General features: G+C 36.3%; 1 protein-coding gene across 1 annotated transcript in view; it reads left to right on the top strand.

The window, feature by feature from the left end:
• RYR2 (ryanodine receptor 2) overlaps positions 1-20,383 on the top strand; it is a gene marked incomplete at its 5' end in the record, with an annotated part of 557,937 nt that overhangs the window by 494,034 nt on the left and 43,520 nt on the right. Inside the window, 5 exon segments of the mRNA NM_001082757.1 lie at positions 8,638-8,718; positions 9,837-9,925; positions 11,518-11,646; positions 16,712-16,816; positions 19,960-20,041. Coding sequence (NP_001076226.1) covers positions 8,638-8,718; positions 9,837-9,925; positions 11,518-11,646; positions 16,712-16,816; positions 19,960-20,041 — 486 coding nt within the window.

The raw sequence follows: 20,383 nt of genomic DNA, 5'->3' as shown, positions 1-20,383 counted from the left end.
TTTGTCAGCCAGATATGGAAGGGAGTAATGTTTTTGCATCCCCAAACAAAATAACTGTCAGAGTAACCATTCTGAAGTGAGAATTATTTACATCTCTCCGTAAGAGATTGGTTTAATTTGTGTATTATTTTTCAACACACAAAAAGATATTTGCCCAAATTGATTAACACATTTTGTATTTTATTTCCTTACAAATAGCAAAACAAAACCACAATCTCAACTTCTTTCTTTTTCCCCATTTCCTTTTCTTTCGACTACTGTAAATGTACTATCTTCCCTTCCTCAGTCATCACTCATGAGCGTGGTAATTATTAAAAATGAACTGCCTCTTATTTATTTGCTCTTTTTATTTGTGGTTAGCTTTGTGTAGAGACTTGATAATGATAGTTTATGTGCATTTTTCCTTTTGTAGACTGTTTTATCAAGTAGACTATTTTATTTCTATCATTATGCATCCTGCTATTTTTAAAAAATTTATATATCTAGCTTTTCTACTTTTTTCCCTTTCTTTCTATGAGGATGTACAGTTATATATATACTAGTTACAAAGAGGCATCAAGCACTTCCTTTATGTTTTTATATTTGTTCTGTTGTGTTTCTTTTCTTTAAAGGTATGTTCCAATGGGCCCTATGTTTGCAACTGTTGTGTGGATGAATGAATGTTAGAATGTGTACTCTAGTCTCCTGTAGTGTTTCTGTCTTGAACACACTGTGGCTTTATGGCTGCACTGACTGGTGCACAGGAAATCAGTGATAGAGCCAAGGAGAACCAGGATGTGTTGAACTCCTCCTGAGTGTGCTCTGCCAGCTGCCTTCCAAGTACTGGGAGGTCTACAGGGATTTTTCTCTACTTCTTTGGAAATATCAAGATTAAAAAAAATCTTTTTTGCAAAAAAAAAAAAACTAACTTCCTTTATTCAGACTGAATTCATAGAGCAGTAGAAACAGCAATGATTTATGCTTCAAACTAATACCATAACAAAGGTGACATTAATATTTCAAAGTGGTTTTTAAAAACATGCTTTTCAATGGTAACCAAGAAGCGATGAGATTTTTGGATAGCACCTGATACAAGGGCACTTTGAAAATTCCATGGAAAATTGAATTAAAAGAATTTTTTGTGTTCAAAAATTGAAATCCATGCAGTTTTTTTTAATAATACATATTTTCATGAATCTTGTGGAGTCCCCCATATGTCTCATTTGAATGGATTTCAAATTACTTTACATCAAAATAAACATAACTTTTAATTCCATTTTCTACAAACTTTTGGAAGGACCCTTGTATATCAACAAGGCTCTCTAGTTTAAATTGTGTACTTTCTGAATATATGCTATTACCTAATCAAGAGACCTATTATGAGAAAATTATTAATATTGTACTATTTCCCAGATTGTTTTAAGAACTATACTGAGTCTCTTTCGGCATATTTTAAAATTTTTGGTTAGGAAGACATTCTTTTCTTTTAGATTCTACCAAAGTTATGAAAAGCTTATGCCTGCCTAAGAGAAGGAAAATCAGTCTTCCTTGTTGGAAAGTATAAAAAAAGACTAAAAACCTGAAATGTGTTATGGATGCCATTAAGGTCCAGATAGCATTGAGGGAGCACTGAGAAAATAATCTGCTAAATCTCAAGTTTCTCCGTCCTGAACCACCATCTTTTTTGGGCTAAATCCCTCCTGATGATGATACATAAATTAATTACCATGGGCAAAATGTAAACGTAAGCATACAATTTTTTTGCTAAACACACAATCCCCCAGCTGGGGCAGTCATGACCCCAGCTTTATACGTAAGGAAACTGAGAGACAGGATGGTTCTTTTGGCTTGTCCGGGGTTCCCATAACTAAGTGACAGGGCCGAGATAGAAGTGCAGGCATTCTGCCTCCAGCTGTTTGTTTTAGAGAGCCCAGGAGCCAAATCGCTTTACCCCTATCTTTTCATATTTTTCAGGGTTTTTTTTGTGTGTGTGTCCAATGTTGTAGTTTGTACATTTTTGCCCTTTACTGTTCTTTTCTCTCCTTTAGAATATCAATCTATTGCCAAATTTATTAATTATTATTGAAATCTCAGAATCTTTTAATTTTTCACAGTTATTTCTTTTGTGGTATTAAGATACCATTAGAAACTATGTGTTTCTTGACAATTTGTATAGAAAGGTTTCAGACTAATTATGACATTCTTTTTTCTATTACCTTTAATATGTACACTTGCCCTGTATTCCTACCTGTCCTTACTAAATCTCCCCCATTTTTGCAAAAGCTTGGCCCTCCTACTCACTTAAAACAAAGCAAGCAAATAAAAAACTTTAGCAGATGTGTTTGGTGGATTTGTGATGTGCTCAATGTTGTCCTTTCTGTATATTTTATATTCACATGTGTTTTCTTTTAATAGAATAGTGAAGTTCAAAAGCAAAAATCTATATATGAATATTCAAAATTTCATCCCATCCTTAGATTTTGATTTTTTTATCAGAACCATTTAATCTCATTATCAAATCATTATGGGCTTGAAAGTGCAATTTTCATTTTTTTGAAAGTTCCTGAAATATGGCAGAATATACTGCATTTTATTTTTGATCATTGTGTGGTGGTCTTCGATTTTATAGGTAATGTGAAGTTTCAAAGTCCATCTCGTTTCTTAGAAATGACTTTATTTAAAGCTCTTTTTCTAAAACATTAACTACCAATTATCTTTCTCCAAGTTTCCATCCGTGACTGATAATATGTTGTATTGATGTTCTTACTAATATATTTATGGTGACCTCATCAAATTTCTGTGAAATTGAAGTAATAAAGATTCATTTTAATAAATTAAGCAAAGGAATTAAATTGATCTTTAAGAATTAGCTACCCTAACTTTTCTCTCTTTACTAGTTTTTGCTGCTTAATTTTTTATTTTCTGCCTCTCACCCAAGATTTTCAAAATATTTTCTGGAATGTAGTCTCGTATTCTGCCCACATTAATCTGCATTCCTATGAGTAAACCCACTCCTCATGGAAAGCCTGTGGTGTTGGTTCATGGCATCAAATAAGTTTTTTTAACATCTTCGCACACTTTTAAATTTTGAATACTCAAATTTAAGTGGCTATTGTGTGCTGGATGGTGTCCTAGGCATTGGAGATCATAGGAGCTCAGTAATGTATAGATCTGCTTGTAAGCAGCTAACATTAGAACAATGTTCTGTTTGTGCAGATGAACTTAATTGAAGTATATGCTTCCAGGGATGTAGGGGGATGCATCACAATAGAAGTAATATTTGCCCTGAAGTAGGAGTCCCTCTGGTGGATAGGAAGGGAAAAACATCCCAGTGTGGGGCAGCGGGGGTGGGGGGTGGGGGGGGTGGTTGGGGGGGGTGGGGGGGTGGTTGGGGAGGTATGCAAAGTTTAAGGTATAACACGGGCCAGAGGGCAGGAAGGAACCTGGTGCATTTGTAGGGAAGTGATCAGACTAGACAGTGAAAAGATAGTGTATAGGAGATTCTAAAGGATTTTTTAGGCTGTATCAAGGAGTTTGTGCCTTTTTTCCTCCCAGGCCATTTAGGGCTATTAAATAGGTAATTTTATGTATAGTGTTAAATGATCCACCTGGAATTAAATTCCTAAAATTGATCCGTCAAGCAGTACTACTGATACAGTACATTAACATGAGAGTGTGCACGTTACTCACTGCTCAGTAATGCTGCTATCCCACAGACTGAGACCTCTACTGAATGTGACCAGTACCACTTCCTGCATGGCGCTAGGGGAGCTCTGAGATATGTCTAAGATACATTGTAGGAGATTCTTCAGGGTAGACTGCTCTTGATTACAGCTAAAGGAACTCATCTGTTTATCAGTGGGGTATTATAACTAGATTGATACTTTTGAAAAATGACAGATAACAATGTCTAAGAGGGGTATCACAGTGTAAAAGGCACAGTGTTCAGTTAAGACATTGATGAATGGAATGGAGGAAGGACAGTAAGGATTTCAATAAGAGAAATATGAGCTGAGAGGCTTAGACTATAAGAAAAATAATCTGCAAATAATATTTAAAAATCAGAGGGATTCCCCCTCCACAGCTATTTTAATCTGTTTAAGTCTTTGATATACTTTCTTTCTGTTACTCTTAGTACATTCCTAATGTATTTTGCATTGTGGTTATTTTTATAATCTCAGGATCTGAAAATATATAATGGTGTCAGGTTGTTAATTAAATTTAAATAAATGCACTCAGTGGAATTTAACAATTATCATACCCATAGCCTATTAAAATTCTGTATTTTGGATATTTTGAGATATTTGATCTATGATTTTAGGACATTGATACTCTCTATTTTCATTTTTGTGCTTTGCAGACTTCAAAGCACATTTACTTGCTTGAACAAGTTTGATTCTCTCAATAGCAAGGAGTTTATTAATCCCCATATCAATGAGGAAACTAAGAAATGTGAATTGAATTTCTGTGTCATATATATAGAAAGTTTTTCTTGGATCCTAAAATTGATGAAAATAAGTTTCAATTCATGATTTAAATAACACATAGTATGTGCCATGGTTGTTAGTTGAAGATTTTATTAGGTACTGATGCTGATTTTACAAAGTTTAGAAAATATAGCGTATAGAATTCAGAAAGGCTGTATGATACTAAAATTATCTTTTTTATTACTTGTTTCTTACATTAGTCTGTGAACTTCTGCAGGTTAGAGACTGTCCCACCTCACAAACTGGCAGAGGGCAAACATATTTAATGAGTTTTTACTGAAGTTTATTAAAGTTAAATCTTTTATTAGTTAAAAGCTGTATGGCATTATTTGAATTAATTTCCCATTGGTTTACTGAACCACAAAATGGGATTATATTTGCCTAATTTATAAATTATAAACCTGAAATGAAATCTTGAGATACAATGTCTAGTACAATGCCTAGCACATTGTAGTCAGTAACCAAATGTGAAGTGTAAATTCACTTTAAAAATTTATTTTTTTGTTAGTTGAATTGTAATGTAATTGAAGAAGCTATATCTAAGCCAGTTTAAGCAGTGACACTAAATTACCAACATGGAATAAAATATCTGACATTTTGCTAGCTAAAATATCTTTAAGATTAATTCTTAATTTTTGTCATTGTACAAAATAAATAAAATCTAAAGATCAGTAATCAGAATGATTTCTTTTCTGGCAGAGGGTACTTTTGAGTTACATTGAGCATTAGATGATAGGTACTCTTTTGATTTGGCCAGTGTTAAATTTCATGCTGCTCACCCTTTTATATTTGTGTTATTAGAATTACTGACATGACAAGGCCTTGTAACAATGAAGACGTTAGTGTTCTGGAATCTATTTATCCTGATTCAATTATTTTATATACATACTCTGTATTTTAAATTATTCCATTAATTTTTATTAATTTATTAATCATTGTAAATTATGAATAATTATGAACAATTGCACCAAGATTTCTCTGGAAAATAGGCTGAGAATTTCGAGGGATGTCCATAGACATTTTAGAGTGTCACTAGACATATACACATACATTCACACATGCACAGTTGTTTTATTTAAGCAGATCTTGTATTCATCTAATCAATTGGATAAGCCAATTATGAATAGAATGGTGGCCTTTAAAAGTATGTTAGCTCTGTTAGTTCTCTAAAATACAATTTACTGTTCCACCCTTAGGTTGAATAAACAAATTCTTCCTAGTTTTATTACAATGTGAGAATGTAGAATTTTGAGACCACGTTGGTCCATTAAAATTGATGGTTTTTGGAAAATATAAACACAAATAATGCATGTATTCAAATAACTACATTTGGGCTAGCACCGCGGCTCAATAGGCTAATGCTCCGCCTAGCGGCGCCGGCACACCAGGTTTTAGTCCCGGTCGGGGTGCCGGATTCTGTCCAGGTTGCCCCTCTTCCAGGCCAGCTCTCTGCTGTGGCCCGGGAGTGCAGTGGAGGATGGCCCAAGTGCTTGGGCCCTGTACCCCGTGGGAGACCAGGAGAAGCACCTGGCTCCTGGCTTCGGATCAGCGCGGTGCACCAGCCGCAGCACGCTGGCCATGGTGGCCATTGGAGGGTGAACCAATGGCAAAGGAAGACCTTTCTCTCTGTCTCTTTCTCTTACTGTCCACTCTGCCTGTCAAAAAAAAAAAAAAAAAAAACAAAAAACAAAAACAAAAAAACCCTACAAATAACTACATTCATCAGCTAGTCATATTGTGCCCATCTTTATTTAGTCTTCTTGCCATTACTCCTAATATGTTAAGCCATTTCACGATTTGTAAAAATGACTACAGATTATGAAGAACCAGTGATATGGAAGATACATTTTATGAGGATATTTTATCCTCATTTTATATGTGAGAACCAATCTAGCAGCAGCAACAATAGTGAAATAACTCTCCCTTTACTACAGTATTAGAAACCCGAAGTCCCTTAAAAAATGAAACCAAAAAAATGCTCCTCACTATATTTATTCTGAGTCCTCATGCAGCTATTACAATTAATATTTGAAGAATGTAAGAGCACTTTCAACTACATGTTACTCCATTTTGTTGTTACTAATCTTAGTTTCCATCATACAATGGAATTTCTTTTGCATACATCAAAATAGACCGTTGATCCTGTACCTTCTGCAGACATAAAGCCATCATCCATCTCTGTTACTATATCACTTACTTGCAGCATGGGAAATGGCAGCATTTTAATCTGATAGGACTGTATTTATTAAGCAGTAGCACCTCAGGTTATATCAGGATCACCTGGTGGTAAATGAAGATCTGAACTGTACCCCTCCCTCCAGCCCCTCTCTGTTCTGCTATGTGCAGTGTGTCTTTACATAAGTGAAGTTACTTGTATGTGCTTGGGTTTACAGTCAAGAAATTCTCTGCATGCTAGCCAAAAATGAAACCTTATGTTATAAATCATATGCTTTGCACACAACATTTTTAGGTACACAGGTAGATTGCATGATAATTATTTCAATGTCAATTTTTCTGAATACTTTAGTAAAGATTATTTCACATTGAATATATGAACATTGAAAATGTATACATGGTTTATTGATTTGATTTTCTGCAAAAAAATGATATTGCAGATGGCCTTCCAATTAAAGAATCAATAAATATTACTATTGATATCTTGATTCAAATATCATTTTAAAGCTCTTTTAACTAAAGAAACTCATAAAAATGATGCTTGATGTCATCAATGAAGAATTTTACTTGTTAGCTTAAACTGTTCTCCCTTTCTTACCTATCTTGTCATGAAATTGAACATTGAGGAGTGGACTTATCAGCCATTTATGGAGACAGTGTGCCTTTGACCCTTACACTTGCCACATCTGATTTGTATACTTGGTGATTTTAGCTTGGTCGCCAAAGATCATATCTTGTGGGCTAACAGGGAAATGAGTGCAGTGATTTTATGTACTTTTTTTAATGTTTATATTAGTTTTCAAAATGGTTTTGCTTCCTAACCCTACCATTACATGAAGCCTCTCACTTTGAAAGTCACAGACTGCGGACTGGTAAGTCCATGAGCTCTCCGTCATTATGAACGTTCATAATTTTTAGTTAAACACATGTATCATTGCATAGTTTTCTTTCCTAGCCCAAAGTATTTCCAGTCTGTGAAAAAGTTATTGTTTTTAGAATGCATAAGTACATTCATTCACTGGCTAAACATTTTTTTCTGTCATTTTGTTTTCCAGACAAATTTAGCTTGTGGAGCAGAAATTCATAATGTTCACTTTTTTTTTTTCCACTGACACTTTATGTTTTTAAAAATCAAGTTTCATTTGTGTGGTGCTGTTTTGTGTTTGTTTCTTTCCTTGTGTTTTTGCTTTCAAAGTGACTTGTGATGAAATTAAAATCTAGGTGAACTATCTGAGCTTCACCATTGCTCCACAGGTGTTTTTAGATTTTGGTGATGCAGAGTGAGCTCTGACTGGGCAATTCCCTCCTTTTTACCTTTTCTTGGTCAGAGTTAGCTCTTACAGCATGAGCCACTAGTCTTTGTTTTGATTTGGTGTTGAGAATGAAGTCTTTTCCCAAGATCCCCTTCTTCTGGAAATAATGCTCCAGTCAGTCATGTCACTACTTTTCCAGTCAGTAGACAAGCTGATGAGAGTTAATTAAAATGAATTACTAAATATTTTCTAGTGACTTACAGTTTTCACAGAAATCCTTCAGTTATTATTTAAGAATAATAAAAAAAAATTCTTGGTCCTGTTTTATGGATACATCCAATGCTTTCCATTGAATAATTTAGCCATACCCTGCGAACAAAGCAAATTTAACTTTACCAATTGTAAGAGATATGGAGATCATATGATCTTCCAAAACAGGAAAGAAAAAAAATATTTAAACCTTCAGGTTGTCTGTAAAATGTTGCCAAGCCCATGCTGCTACTGTTAACAGAGAGAAATCTCAGTTTCAAGGTTCAAATGTTCTTTTCTTACAAAGAAAATGTACATCTATCTGCCAAGCGCATGATCTAACGAGCTTCAGATAGAAAAATGGCTATGAGTTGTGACTGTTTTGGGTTCATAACAATGCTAGACCAACATGCAAGCTGTATGGAGGTGGGGATCAAAAGGGAGGGCCAGGCTGGGGTTGTTGGTAAGATTTCATCCCTTTGGACTTCCCACAGGTGAAAAGGTTCTACAGGATGACGAGTTCACCTGTGACCTGTTCCGATTCTTGCAACTACTCTGTGAGGGACACAACTCAGGTTTGTGTTTAAGTATTTTGCTCAATAATAGAAAAGATCTGTTAATTCCAAATTTTTGAATCAACCAGTAGTTCTTGAGAATTAATATGTATGTATTGGCATTGTGATATTATATATATTTCTTTGCTACTTTCAGAGTCCTTGAATAGTCATTTCCTTGATTCCTAGCAGTTATTTTTATGTTAGAAAAGACAGATGACAGGAAGCAAAAAGTATGAATTTAATAGCTGTTTATATAGGTTTATTTCTTCTGTATTGTATCTCTACCTTGGTAATATATCATTGAATTATGTAATATATTTCTGTGAGTCCTTTATATTTCTTGTTCTCTATCAGAATTGTGGCCCCATAAAGGCAGGAATTATGTTTAATTCTTTTAAAGATTTATTTATTTATTTGAAAGAGTTACACAGAGAGAGAAGGAGAGGCAGAGAGATAGAAAGAGGGCTTTCATCTACTGGTTCACTCCCCAGTTAGCCTCAATGGCCAGAGCTGTGCCCATCTGAAGCCAGGAGCCAGGAGCCAGGAGCTTCTTCCAGGTCTCCCACATGGGTGCAGGGGCCCAAGCACCTGGGCTATCTTCTATTGCTTTCCCAGGCCACAGTAGAGAGCTGGATTGGAAGTGGAGCAGCCAGGACTCAAACCAGCGCCTATATGGGATGCCACACTGCAGGCGGCGGCTTTACCCACTATGGCACAGCGCCAGACCCAAGAATTATGTTTAATTTTATCTTTGTTTCTCTAACACTTTGCTCAGTATTTAGGAATAGATAATTGCTGATTAAGTAATTTCATTACTAAACTTTCAAAGATGGAAATCCTTTTTTAGTGATTCACTTGCCCAAAACTATAGATAACTTGGACAAAGGGAACAGCTGTTAGCAACACTGTAGATAACAATTGATTATTGCTCAGCTGAAGCACCTAGGTATGGTGGTTACTTGCTTTTTATGGAAAATATAAATTATTTCATATTAAAACTGTCAGATAAAACTACTTGTTACCATAGTGATTTTCCTATAAACAAAATCAAAAGTATCATTTGCCTTCAGAGCTATTTGGATAACACAACTCATTTTAAATTTTGAATGACCTTTAATAACTTTTTTATCTTATAGATTTTCAGAATTATCTGAGAACTCAGACTGGTAACAATACAACTGTCAACATTATCATCTCTACTGTAGACTACCTACTAAGAGTTCAGGTGTGTTGCCTTACATGTTAGTGACAAATGAAAGCATTGGTTAGTTTGTTAATATGAGAGTTGTTAAATTGCAATGTTTAAGTGTGCTGTCTCTTTCTCTGATCCTGCTACCTACATTGTTCTTTATTTCGTACTATATATTGGGATGTTCTTCCTCTATTTTTTTGCTTCATGGTATTTTCAATTCACTTTCATTTTGTAAATCACTTTTATGTTCTGTTCCTTCTAAAACTGATAGATAAGTTGGGGAAAATTATTTGAGGCATCCTTAGGAATAGGAAAGAAAGGCTTTCCAGCTACTACCAGATACTTAAATTTGATAGCCTGAGGTTAATTCTTTTTAGCTGTTCTAATATTTGCATTAGTTTTAATGTTTAACTTAATGCCTTGGATTAAAAATCTCCCTGACATCATAATTATATTTGATATCTTAGATAGAAGATAAAGTTATAGACCTCTTAAGTAATGAGAGCCCTATCCAACTTTTTTCTCCCTCATTTTATTTATTAGAGGACTCAGAGACACTTTTTTTTAAAAACTGGAAATTCAAATTCTCAGCTTTTTTCTCAATTTATTAGTATATTGGGGCATACCATCCATTTTTTTTTTACTTAAAAGGACCACATAAAGAAGCTTTATTGAAAGTTTATTTATGAATTTTAATTCTTATGTCAAAACTCAATTTTTCATATTCTGAACTATATTATTCACTTAATCAACTAGAGCTCCTGCACATGTAACTCCTTGTTAAGAACATCCTATCTATGAAGATCAATCTTATTTTGACATTTGTTACAATTGTTATTATTTATTAGTACAACTAATTTCCTCATAGGCAGCTATAAAAACAAGGATCATCCTAGAATTCTCACTGAGGAAAGGTTATTGATTTTATTGGAGAAAAGGAAACCAAATGTCTTTAACCCCCCAAAATTACCATCCTATGATTTCTGTAATGATTGCTGAATGTTACCCAATGGATAAATACACATTTATTAATGATCCTGTTTTTGAAGTTCAAGTGATCAGAGAAAAAGTAATTTTTATTTATTTTTAAGATTTATTTTATTTATTTGAAAGAGAGAGCGAGAGGTCTTACATCCACTGGAACACTCCCCAAATGACTGCAGTGGACAGAGATGAGCTGATCTGAAGCCAGGAGCCTGGAGCTTCTTCTGGGTCTCCCACGTGGGTGCAGAGGCCCAGGGACTTGGGCCATCTTCTACTGCTTTTCCAGGCCATAGCAGAGAGCTGGATTGGAAGTGGAGCAGCTGGGTCTCGAACCACCACCCATATGGGATGCTGGTGCAGCAGGCCAGGACTTTAATCTGCTACACCATAGTGCCGGTCCCAACAAAGTAATTTTTAAAGCTAAAATTTTGCTTTTTGTCTTCCCTTTAGTTATTATTTGTATCTGTGGATACAGTTGCCATATTATATGGTTAGGAAAATAATTGTAGCATGGTTTCAATGTCAAAAATATTTTTGCTTGCTGCTTTATTATTTTGAAAAATTGTTTTTTTTCTAAAAGTCCAATATTAGTAAGGTTAATGATAACTTTATAATGCTTAATAATATCATGTCTTTTTCAGGAATCTATTAGTGATTTCTATTGGTATTACTCTGGGAAAGATGTTATTGATGAACAAGGACAACGAAATTTCTCCAAAGCTATACAAGTAGCAAAACAAGTCTTTAACACTCTTACTGAATATATTCAGGTAAATGTTTAAGCATTTCTGTATTTGATGAAAGAAAAGCAAGAAAAAAAAAGAGTCAACTTGTTGCATTGAACTCCAGAGGAAAATGCCATATATCGAAATTATTGTCTGTCTCCCACTGAGCCCTTCTTGGCTTCTTTACCAATGACTACGACTAAAATATTGCATTGAAATGTGAATTTCTGTACAACGAAACTGATTTATCATTTGGGAAAATGATATATCATTAACTTATTGGAGGTATTAACCTTGATATTGTATGTTCAGCTGCTAGTAGATTTATTATGTAGTCAATAAGTTTTTTTAACTTTTATTTAATAAATATAAATTTCCAAGTACAGCTTATGGATTACAATGACTTTTTGCCCCCCAAAACTTCCTTCCCACCCGCAACCCTCCCATCTCCCGCTCCCTCTCCCACTCCATTCACTTCAAGATTCATTTTCAATTATCTTTATATACAGATCAATTTAGTATATATTAAGATTTCAACAGTTTGCACCCACACAGAAACACAAAGTGTAAAATACTGTTTGAGTAATAGTTATAGCATTAATTCACATTGAACAACACATTAAGGACAGAGATCCTACATGAGGAGTAAGTGCACAGTGACTGGAGTCAATAAGTTTTAAGGAAATAAAAAAGGTAGAGATGAATTGAGGGACAGGTAGAAGGTGGGATATTAAACCACTGTTTATGCCAAAGTGAGGATGAAGTTTCATAAAAACTTAATATGAAAAAGAATAGTGTTCAAAAAACTCAATTAGTACTTGTGTGTGCATGTATGTGTGTGTGTTAAAGATAAAATTCTAAATACTATAGAGAATATACCCCTTCCCCTGTTTCACATTGATTCTCTTTAGGCTAACCTTCAAGTCTTAACCTCCAGTTTTTAAAATGTTTTATAATATCTTCTTTTCCCCTTATAACCAGCAAAACAAAAACAAAAAGAAAGCAGAAACAAAGAAAAAAAAAGTGGGTTGATCATTTCAAAATTCCTTTCTTTGTAAGGCAGTAACAGAGAGACAGAACAACAAAAACAAAATAATTCATTACCTACTTAAGTTTACCTTTTCCACGTTCTTTTAAAAATTATTTATTTATTTTGAAAGTCAGAGTTACAGAGAGAAAGGGAGGGAAAGAGAGAAATCTTCCGTTCACTGGTTCTCTATCCAGATGGGCTCCATGGCTGGAGCTGGAGCAGACCAAAGCCAGGAGCCGGGAGCTTCATCCATGTCTTCTACATAGGTGGCAGGGACCCAAACACTTGGGCCATTTCCGCTGCTTTTCCCAGGAGCATTAGTAGGGAACTAGATCATCAGTAGAGCAGTCTGGACACATGCTAGCAAATGGGATACTGGCATCTCAGATTGCAGCTTTACCAGCTACACCACAATGCCAGCCTCTTTCTCTGTGTTCTTAAGGCAGAGAGAACTTCAGTATTGTGCCAATTGAAACTGGCCTGTTTGGGAAATGCCTCTAATCTTATTTCTTGAAAACAGATAAACAGCTTAGTATCATCCTGGTGATGTGAAACCATCAGCATAAGTGAGTGATTCTGGTTTGATTTTTTCCACCAGTCTATGTCCTGATGTTGAATCTGAAACAATGGCTTTCTGGAATTTTTGCTTGACAAAGGGAAATGGGTACATTGGCCTTTGGATTTGAACTCTGTTACATACGGGTAGCCCAAAAAACTCTTGACTGCCTGTGGATTGCAGAAAATCTTAACCTTCTGTAATATAATACTTATGCTTTTGATTAAAACCTTAACAAAGATGGAGAAAATTATTTCTGACTTGTAGAAAAATCGTTTATTTTCTTCAAAATGATACTCTAGTATTTATCTAATAGCCTTCTGCACTTTTCATCCTGCCTGCTATTTAAGCTGTATGATGCTGGTATTTTATTTTTAATATTTATTTACTTATTCATTCATTCATTCATTCATTTGAAAGTCAGAATTACACAGAGAGAGAAGGAGAGGCAGGCGCAGGGTGGGGGGCTTCCATCTGCTGGTTCACTCCCCAATTGGTTGCAAAGGCCAGAGCTACACCATTCTGAGGCCAGGAGCCAGGAGCTTCCTCTGGGTCTTCCTATGTGTGTGCAGGAGCCCAAGGACTTGGGCCATCTTCTGCTGCTTTTGCAGGCCATAGCAGAGAGCTGGAACACAAGTGGAGCAGCCAGGACTTGAACTGGCACCCATATAGGATGCTGGCACTGCAGACTGCTGCTTTACCTGCTAAGCCATAGCGCCGCCCCCTAGTTTTAAACCATAATGAAACACTAAAAATCTATTGCTTTGAAACCAAAGTTAGCTAGACAGATCTAAAGTACATTCAGACAAGAGAACTGTAAAACGACCGTATGTGGTACATTGAATGAGGTGAATTTAATAACCTACAAATGAGATCAACCTGGGCTTCCCTACAGCTTCCCCAGATAATTCTCTTTTGTCTCCCACTCCTTGTTAGTCTGAGGCTTTCTCAGGGTTAAAAAATGTGTAGGGGAAGAGGCATAAGGAAGGAAAGATATTCCCTCAGGTCACCTGTAATGCAGGATGCAATCATCAAGCAATCTGGTGTGGTATGCTACTGTATTCCTTATCCAGTGTCTGCAAATGATTCTTTTCCCACTCATTTTAGGGTTGCTCATACAGATAGTATGCTTCTGGTAGTCCATGCCCATGCTGAAAACATATTACCCTTTCAAACAGTCTTGGGCAAGAATTCAGGTGGGGCAGGGATGGCTCCTTCCTGCACAGCCCATAGAAGAACACACAGGTTTTATGTCAGCCAGGGTCTGACACACTTGGTCCTACCAGACATTGTGGGATCCAACTTCAAGCTGAGTTCTCTCGTGGTTCTCCTGAAGCCTTCTGTCTCACTCCACACCGCTACCTGGTTGCATTAGGGGAGAGAAAGGTGACACCCGACACATGACACACGGAGAGCTCTCTCCAAAGTCTCTTCCTCTTCCATTTCAATCCCTTTACCTCCTTAAGGTGGAAAGATCTATTTTTAGGCACTCTTTTTTGCAATATTGAATCTAGGCCGGCGCCACAGCTCAATAGGCTAATCCTCCACCTTGTGGCGCCGGCACACCGGGTTCTAATCCCGTTCACCCCTCTTCCAGGCCGGCTCTCTTCTGTGGCCAGGGAGTGCAGTGGAGGATGGCCCAAGTGCTTGGGCCCTGCACCTCATGGGAGACCAGGAGAAGCACCTTGCTCCTGCCTTCAGATCAGCGCGGTGCGCCGACCGCAGCATGCTGGCCACGGTGGCCATTGGAGGGTAAACCAACAGCAAAAGGAAGACCTTTCTCTCTGTCTCTCTCTCTCTCACTGCCCACTCTGCCTGTCAAATATATATATATATATATATATATATATATATATATATGGAATCTAGCACTTTGCTTTTGTAATACAGGTGACCTTAGAACTTATTTAGTTACTCAGTTTTAGGGTCCCAAGCAAACCAGAGCTCCATTTCCTCACCTTGTCACTGTCTTTAATGGGGTCTTTTCTTCTGGTCACTTGTTCAGAATAAAATCTGAAATGTTTTAATATGCTCCCGGATTTGAACTTTCTATGAGCATTGTCTAAAAGAACAAATGCTTTAGAAATTAAGAACTATATGTACTTTTTTCTTGCAGCATAAAATCCCCATTATTTGTTTTCATGATTGATGTGGGTGTGTTTACAAAGCCAAATGAATGTAGAATTTTTTTGGGGGGGGGAGAAAAATAGAAACCATCTTCATCAAAATATTCAACAGGCTCTGTCTAATGGAAAATAATGATCACTTCTGATGTGTAAGCTAAGCAAACCAAGGTTTCTTAAATATAAACTCACCTGTATTAAAATTTTAATGCTTTTATTTCAACATTTTGTTCATGAGTCAGGCAGCACTAGACCACAAATGATTCAGCCCTCCCTTGGGAAAACAGGAGAGGGACACTTTTTAAGGTATTCCTGGAGGCAAGACCAAGAAAAAAAATTATTTAAGTTGGAAGTTTCTAGTTGGGAATTAACTGTCAATTTCTGATCAGTAAATTTGCCATTTATAATTTGTCAGTTTCAGATTGGGTACACTTAAGTTTACATTGGGGCATCTGGCTCTTGGTTTAATTACATAGGCACCCCAAGCACCAGAGTCATTTCAACCCAGTGTCCTCCCAGTGTATGATTTCACCAGATTTTAGATTCATTAAAATAATGACTAATATTAATCTTTTAAAAATATCAAGGCAGGCATTTAGCCTAGCAGCTGATACTCATGTCTGATATTGGGATACCTGGATTTGATACCCAACTGTGGCTCCTAACTCCAGCTCCTGCTAACACCGACCCTGGGAGACAAGTAATTGTGTACTTGCCACTCTATGGCATAGACATAGAATGAGGGACATAGAATGAGTTCCTGACTTTGGCCCAACCCAGCCCCCATTATGGTGGGCATTTGGGGAGTGAACCAGTATATGGGAGTACTTTCTCACCTCTTTCCCTCTTAAATAAGTATGTATTTTCTAAAAATGAGTGTTTATACCATATGTAAACAGTTGTACAATTAAGAACATGTTGAAGAGGATTTGTGGTCTATATGAATGTGTTAACCAGGTTACTACTCAACAATAAGAAGTACTCATATCTCATCCTAAGCGTATTCTTGAATTTTTTTCAGCACCAGGTAGTGTCTAGTTATTGATTTAACTGCCAAAATACCTGGACCTTACCCTTTCTTCTAAATGGAAGAGATCAAAGCCATACAAAAAAATGAAATTGTTCACCACTGTGTATGGTAGTATTTTATTATTCAGAAACAAAAGATAAAAATCTTTGATAATGTTTTTTGAGCTTTTTAAACATTCTAAGAAGAACCTGCTTATCTCAAGGACAGCATTTTTATCACTTTATATTTTTCTTTCATTGTGGTTTCTTTTCAGATAACATGCTGGCCATAAGAAATAAAAATACTAAGTAAATGTCTTTTCTGTTATTAGAAAGTTTATTTTGGTAAATAAATAATCAGGAATGACTGCTGTTTTTCTGTTTGTGCTCCAGGGCCCTTGCACTGGGAATCAGCAGAGTCTGGCACACAGCAGGCTATGGGATGCAGTGGTGGGTTTTCTTCATGTGTTTGCCCACATGCAAATGAAGCTGTCTCAGGTAAAGGAACTTCCTTCCACAGTCCTAACCAACAAACCAGACACGAGAAACACCAGAAAATTTAGCATGCTTTCTTCTATTTAGACACATCCTTGGTTTTGTTTTGCTCTACTTTAAACATAAAACATTTTAATAAAATTTTTTTAATAAAAAAAGACTTCTGTGCAAACTGGGAGTAGAGACTTCTCATTCAAATTGGAGAGCAAATGGTATTAAGGAATTGAATATGAAGCCCCTAAACATTGGACATGGCACAGTCCTCATCGATCTACTTCCTAGCATTGTTCACTGGCATGTTCCTCTCCATTACAGATCATTGAAAAAGGATTTGTAACCTGTTAGGAAATCTCTTACTAAAGAGAGACAATTCTTACAGGGTTATAAATAAGCAGCTTTTGCCAGTAGATGACACTTGAGGAAGTTCAACTTCATGAAAGTCAAACAGAAAATAATAGCTATAAGGAAAAGCAAACATGGAATAATTAGATTTTCCATCATGCTTTAATATTAATTTGGAGATGACTATTGAAAATGCCAGTGTGTAATTTTCTCACTTCTACATTTATTTGATTTGAAACTAAAAGATACATGAAAAGAAAAGCTTTCAGCATAAATTGAGTGAATGTGTGCTGAATTTTGATGGTATATCTGAGATCTGACATAACTGTCAGGGCATAAATATTTGTCAGAACTGGTGGGTACAAATGTGGGTAGGCCAGCTATGTCTGCTTGCTGGCAATGTTGGAAGTCGGGATTCTGTCCTTCCCCAAAGACTTGGAGACAGAGACCCTGTCCTCAGGTGTTACCTGTAACAGTAACCTTTTTGTCATCCTTTCATAGGCAGGCTCTTTAAATGAAGCTGGCCTCATCCTAGGAGATGTATTCCTGAGCAGTCAAAGCTATGTTTGTTCAAGTCTTTGGAGGTCAAAGTTAAAGCCTGGTCCAGAGGAGGGCTCAGAGGATCCTGGCTAGAGTTAGATCGTGAAGAGGATCTTTGTCATTATCTGGTTCCTGGTGACATCAGCCAAATGCGGGAATATCATTGTTTTCCCATGTAAACATTTTTGGAGATTTATTTTTATTTATTGAAAAGCAGGGTTACAGTGAGAAAAGGAGAGAGAGAGAGACAAAGAATGAGAGAGAGAGTCTTCCATCTGCTGATTAACTCCCTAAATGGCTGCATTAGCTCCAGCTGGGCCAGACTGAGGCCAGGAGTCTTGAACTCCATCTGGGTCTCCCACATGGGTGCTTGGGCCATCTTTCCTCTGCCTTCCCAGGTGCATTAGCAGGAAGCTGGATCAGAAGTAGCGTAGTCAGGACTTGAACCAATGCTCATATGGGATGCCAGCATCACAGGTGGCAGCTCAGCCCACTGCACCACAACACAGATCCCATTAATGACATTTTGGTAACTCAAGGACATCAACATGAATCCGATTTATGCACTCACAACAGACTTATCATCCAGATATGTTTCCATGATGTTATTAACATCTTGTGATACATCTAGCAGCTTTTCAGGTCATGGCTGTTTGGAAAAAAAAACATCCTATCCCCTCCAGCAGTGTCTACAGTTCATATATAGCAAAAATCCAAAGAACTAAGGTCATGAACATTTTAAAAAAGAAAAAAATTTTAATGAAAAGAGAAAATTTGGGGTCATCATTGTGGCATAGCATGTTAAGCCACCACCTATATGCATGCCAGCACCCTATATGGGTGACAGTTTATGTCCCAGCTGCTACACTTCTGATCCAGCTCTCTGCTAATGGCCTGAGGAAAGCAACAAAGATGGCCCAAATTTGTGGGTCCCTGCCATTCATATGGGAGATCCAGAAGCTCCTGGTTCCTGGCTCTTGGCTTCAGCCTGGCCCAGCCCCGGCTCTCCTAGTACTTGGAGAGTGAACCATCAGATGGAAGATCTCTCTCTCTCTCTCTCTTCCTCTGTCTCTGTAACTCTGACTTTAAAGTAAATAAATCTTAAGAAAAAATGATAAGATTGTTATGTAGATATAACTATAGTCAACACTTCCAGGCACTGGATCTAAGCATGGAGATACTTAAACACTATCCATGCACATAAAGGAATTTTTTCATGGAAAAATATCAAAATTAAAAAAAAAGAAACAAAAAATTTTATCAAAAAATAATGGAAAGCTTGATGACTTTGGTTGATAACTTTAAAGTTAATTAAATTTAAAAATGAAATTAACTTCAAGATGTGAGGACTTTTGAATAGCCCTTATCTTGACTATTGAGGAACAGGTTTCTTTTTTTTCATGCAAAAACCCTTTTTGCACTCTACTTAGTATAGAGTTGGTCTTCTGTGTATAAAGTTAATCAAAAATGGATCTTAGTGGAGAATGGGACTGGGAATGGAAAAAGGAGGAGGAAGAGGGATGGGAGTGTGGGTCAGAAGGCGGGTATGGTAGGAAGAATAACTATACTCCTAAAACTGTACTTATGAAATGCATAAAGTTTGTATTCCTTAAATAAAAGGTTTCTTTGTGGAAAAAATTATTGTATCTATGAACTACATTTATTCTGTTCTCCTTATATTAATATAACATTAATGTAAGAATTGTAGTAATTCTCATGCATTTTCTGTGATCCTTAGAATCTAAAGTATTAATAAATTAGTTAAATTTTTTAAAAAAATTATGTTGGACAGTATTAGTATAGGTGGTACGTGTGTACATTTTGGTTGGATTTATGTAAGTTAAGTTTATCTCATGTCTGTCTTTTCAAGCATAAGTCAGTTTTTGCATAACATGTAACAACTTCATGTAAGAAGTTAATAAGGGAAAAGAATGCAGTCTTTACAAGTAAAAGAAAGACGTCCCATGCGCGGCACGCCTGAGTCTTTCCTGGCACTGGGAACCCACAGCTCCTTGAGTTCTCCCACTCTTGTTACCCAACATATTGCCCTTACAGAAAATGAATGGGAGCTGAAATCAGTAGTAAACATCTTTAATTCTGAAGCATATCTACTTTTCATAACTTCCTATATTTGGTCCTCCTTTAGTTCTGAAATACTTCAAAGTGCTTGCTATTGGCTGAAGTGTATCCTTTTGTGAAAATTAATATGTTCTTTTTGCATGCTTTTTCATATTATCTCTAATGCAATATGTTAATATTTTCAGGATTCAAGTCAAATTGAGCTGTTAAAAGAATTAATGGATCTTCAGAAGGATATGGTTGTCATGTTGCTATCCATGTTAGAAGGTACTTTTTATTTTTACTTTCCAGTTCCCTGTAGATTATTTTGGGATCAGTATGTACATGCTTAGCAAGTCAGCATGTAGCTAAGAAGGAAGTAATAACACTACAATGTGATAGGCAGCTTGGATTTATAAGGCTTATTCTTGTGAGTATTTTTTAAGGGAATCCCTGCATATCTCAGTTAATGTATCTACAGAATGCTATATAATATAAAGACAAACAGTAAAATAAAAATGGTGTCTAGGAAGAGGTGTATAGAGTGCTTATTAAGAGTAAACACAGGACGAGACATGTGGCGTCTGGAGCTATGTGATTGGGTTGAACTCCAGTCTCCACAGAGGCAGG

Source organism: Oryctolagus cuniculus, chromosome 13 (genome assembly GCF_964237555.1).
Source record: "Oryctolagus cuniculus chromosome 13, mOryCun1.1, whole genome shotgun sequence".
NCBI lineage: Eukaryota > Metazoa > Chordata > Mammalia > Lagomorpha > Leporidae > Oryctolagus > Oryctolagus cuniculus.
This window is presented reverse-complemented; position numbering and strand designations above follow the sequence as displayed.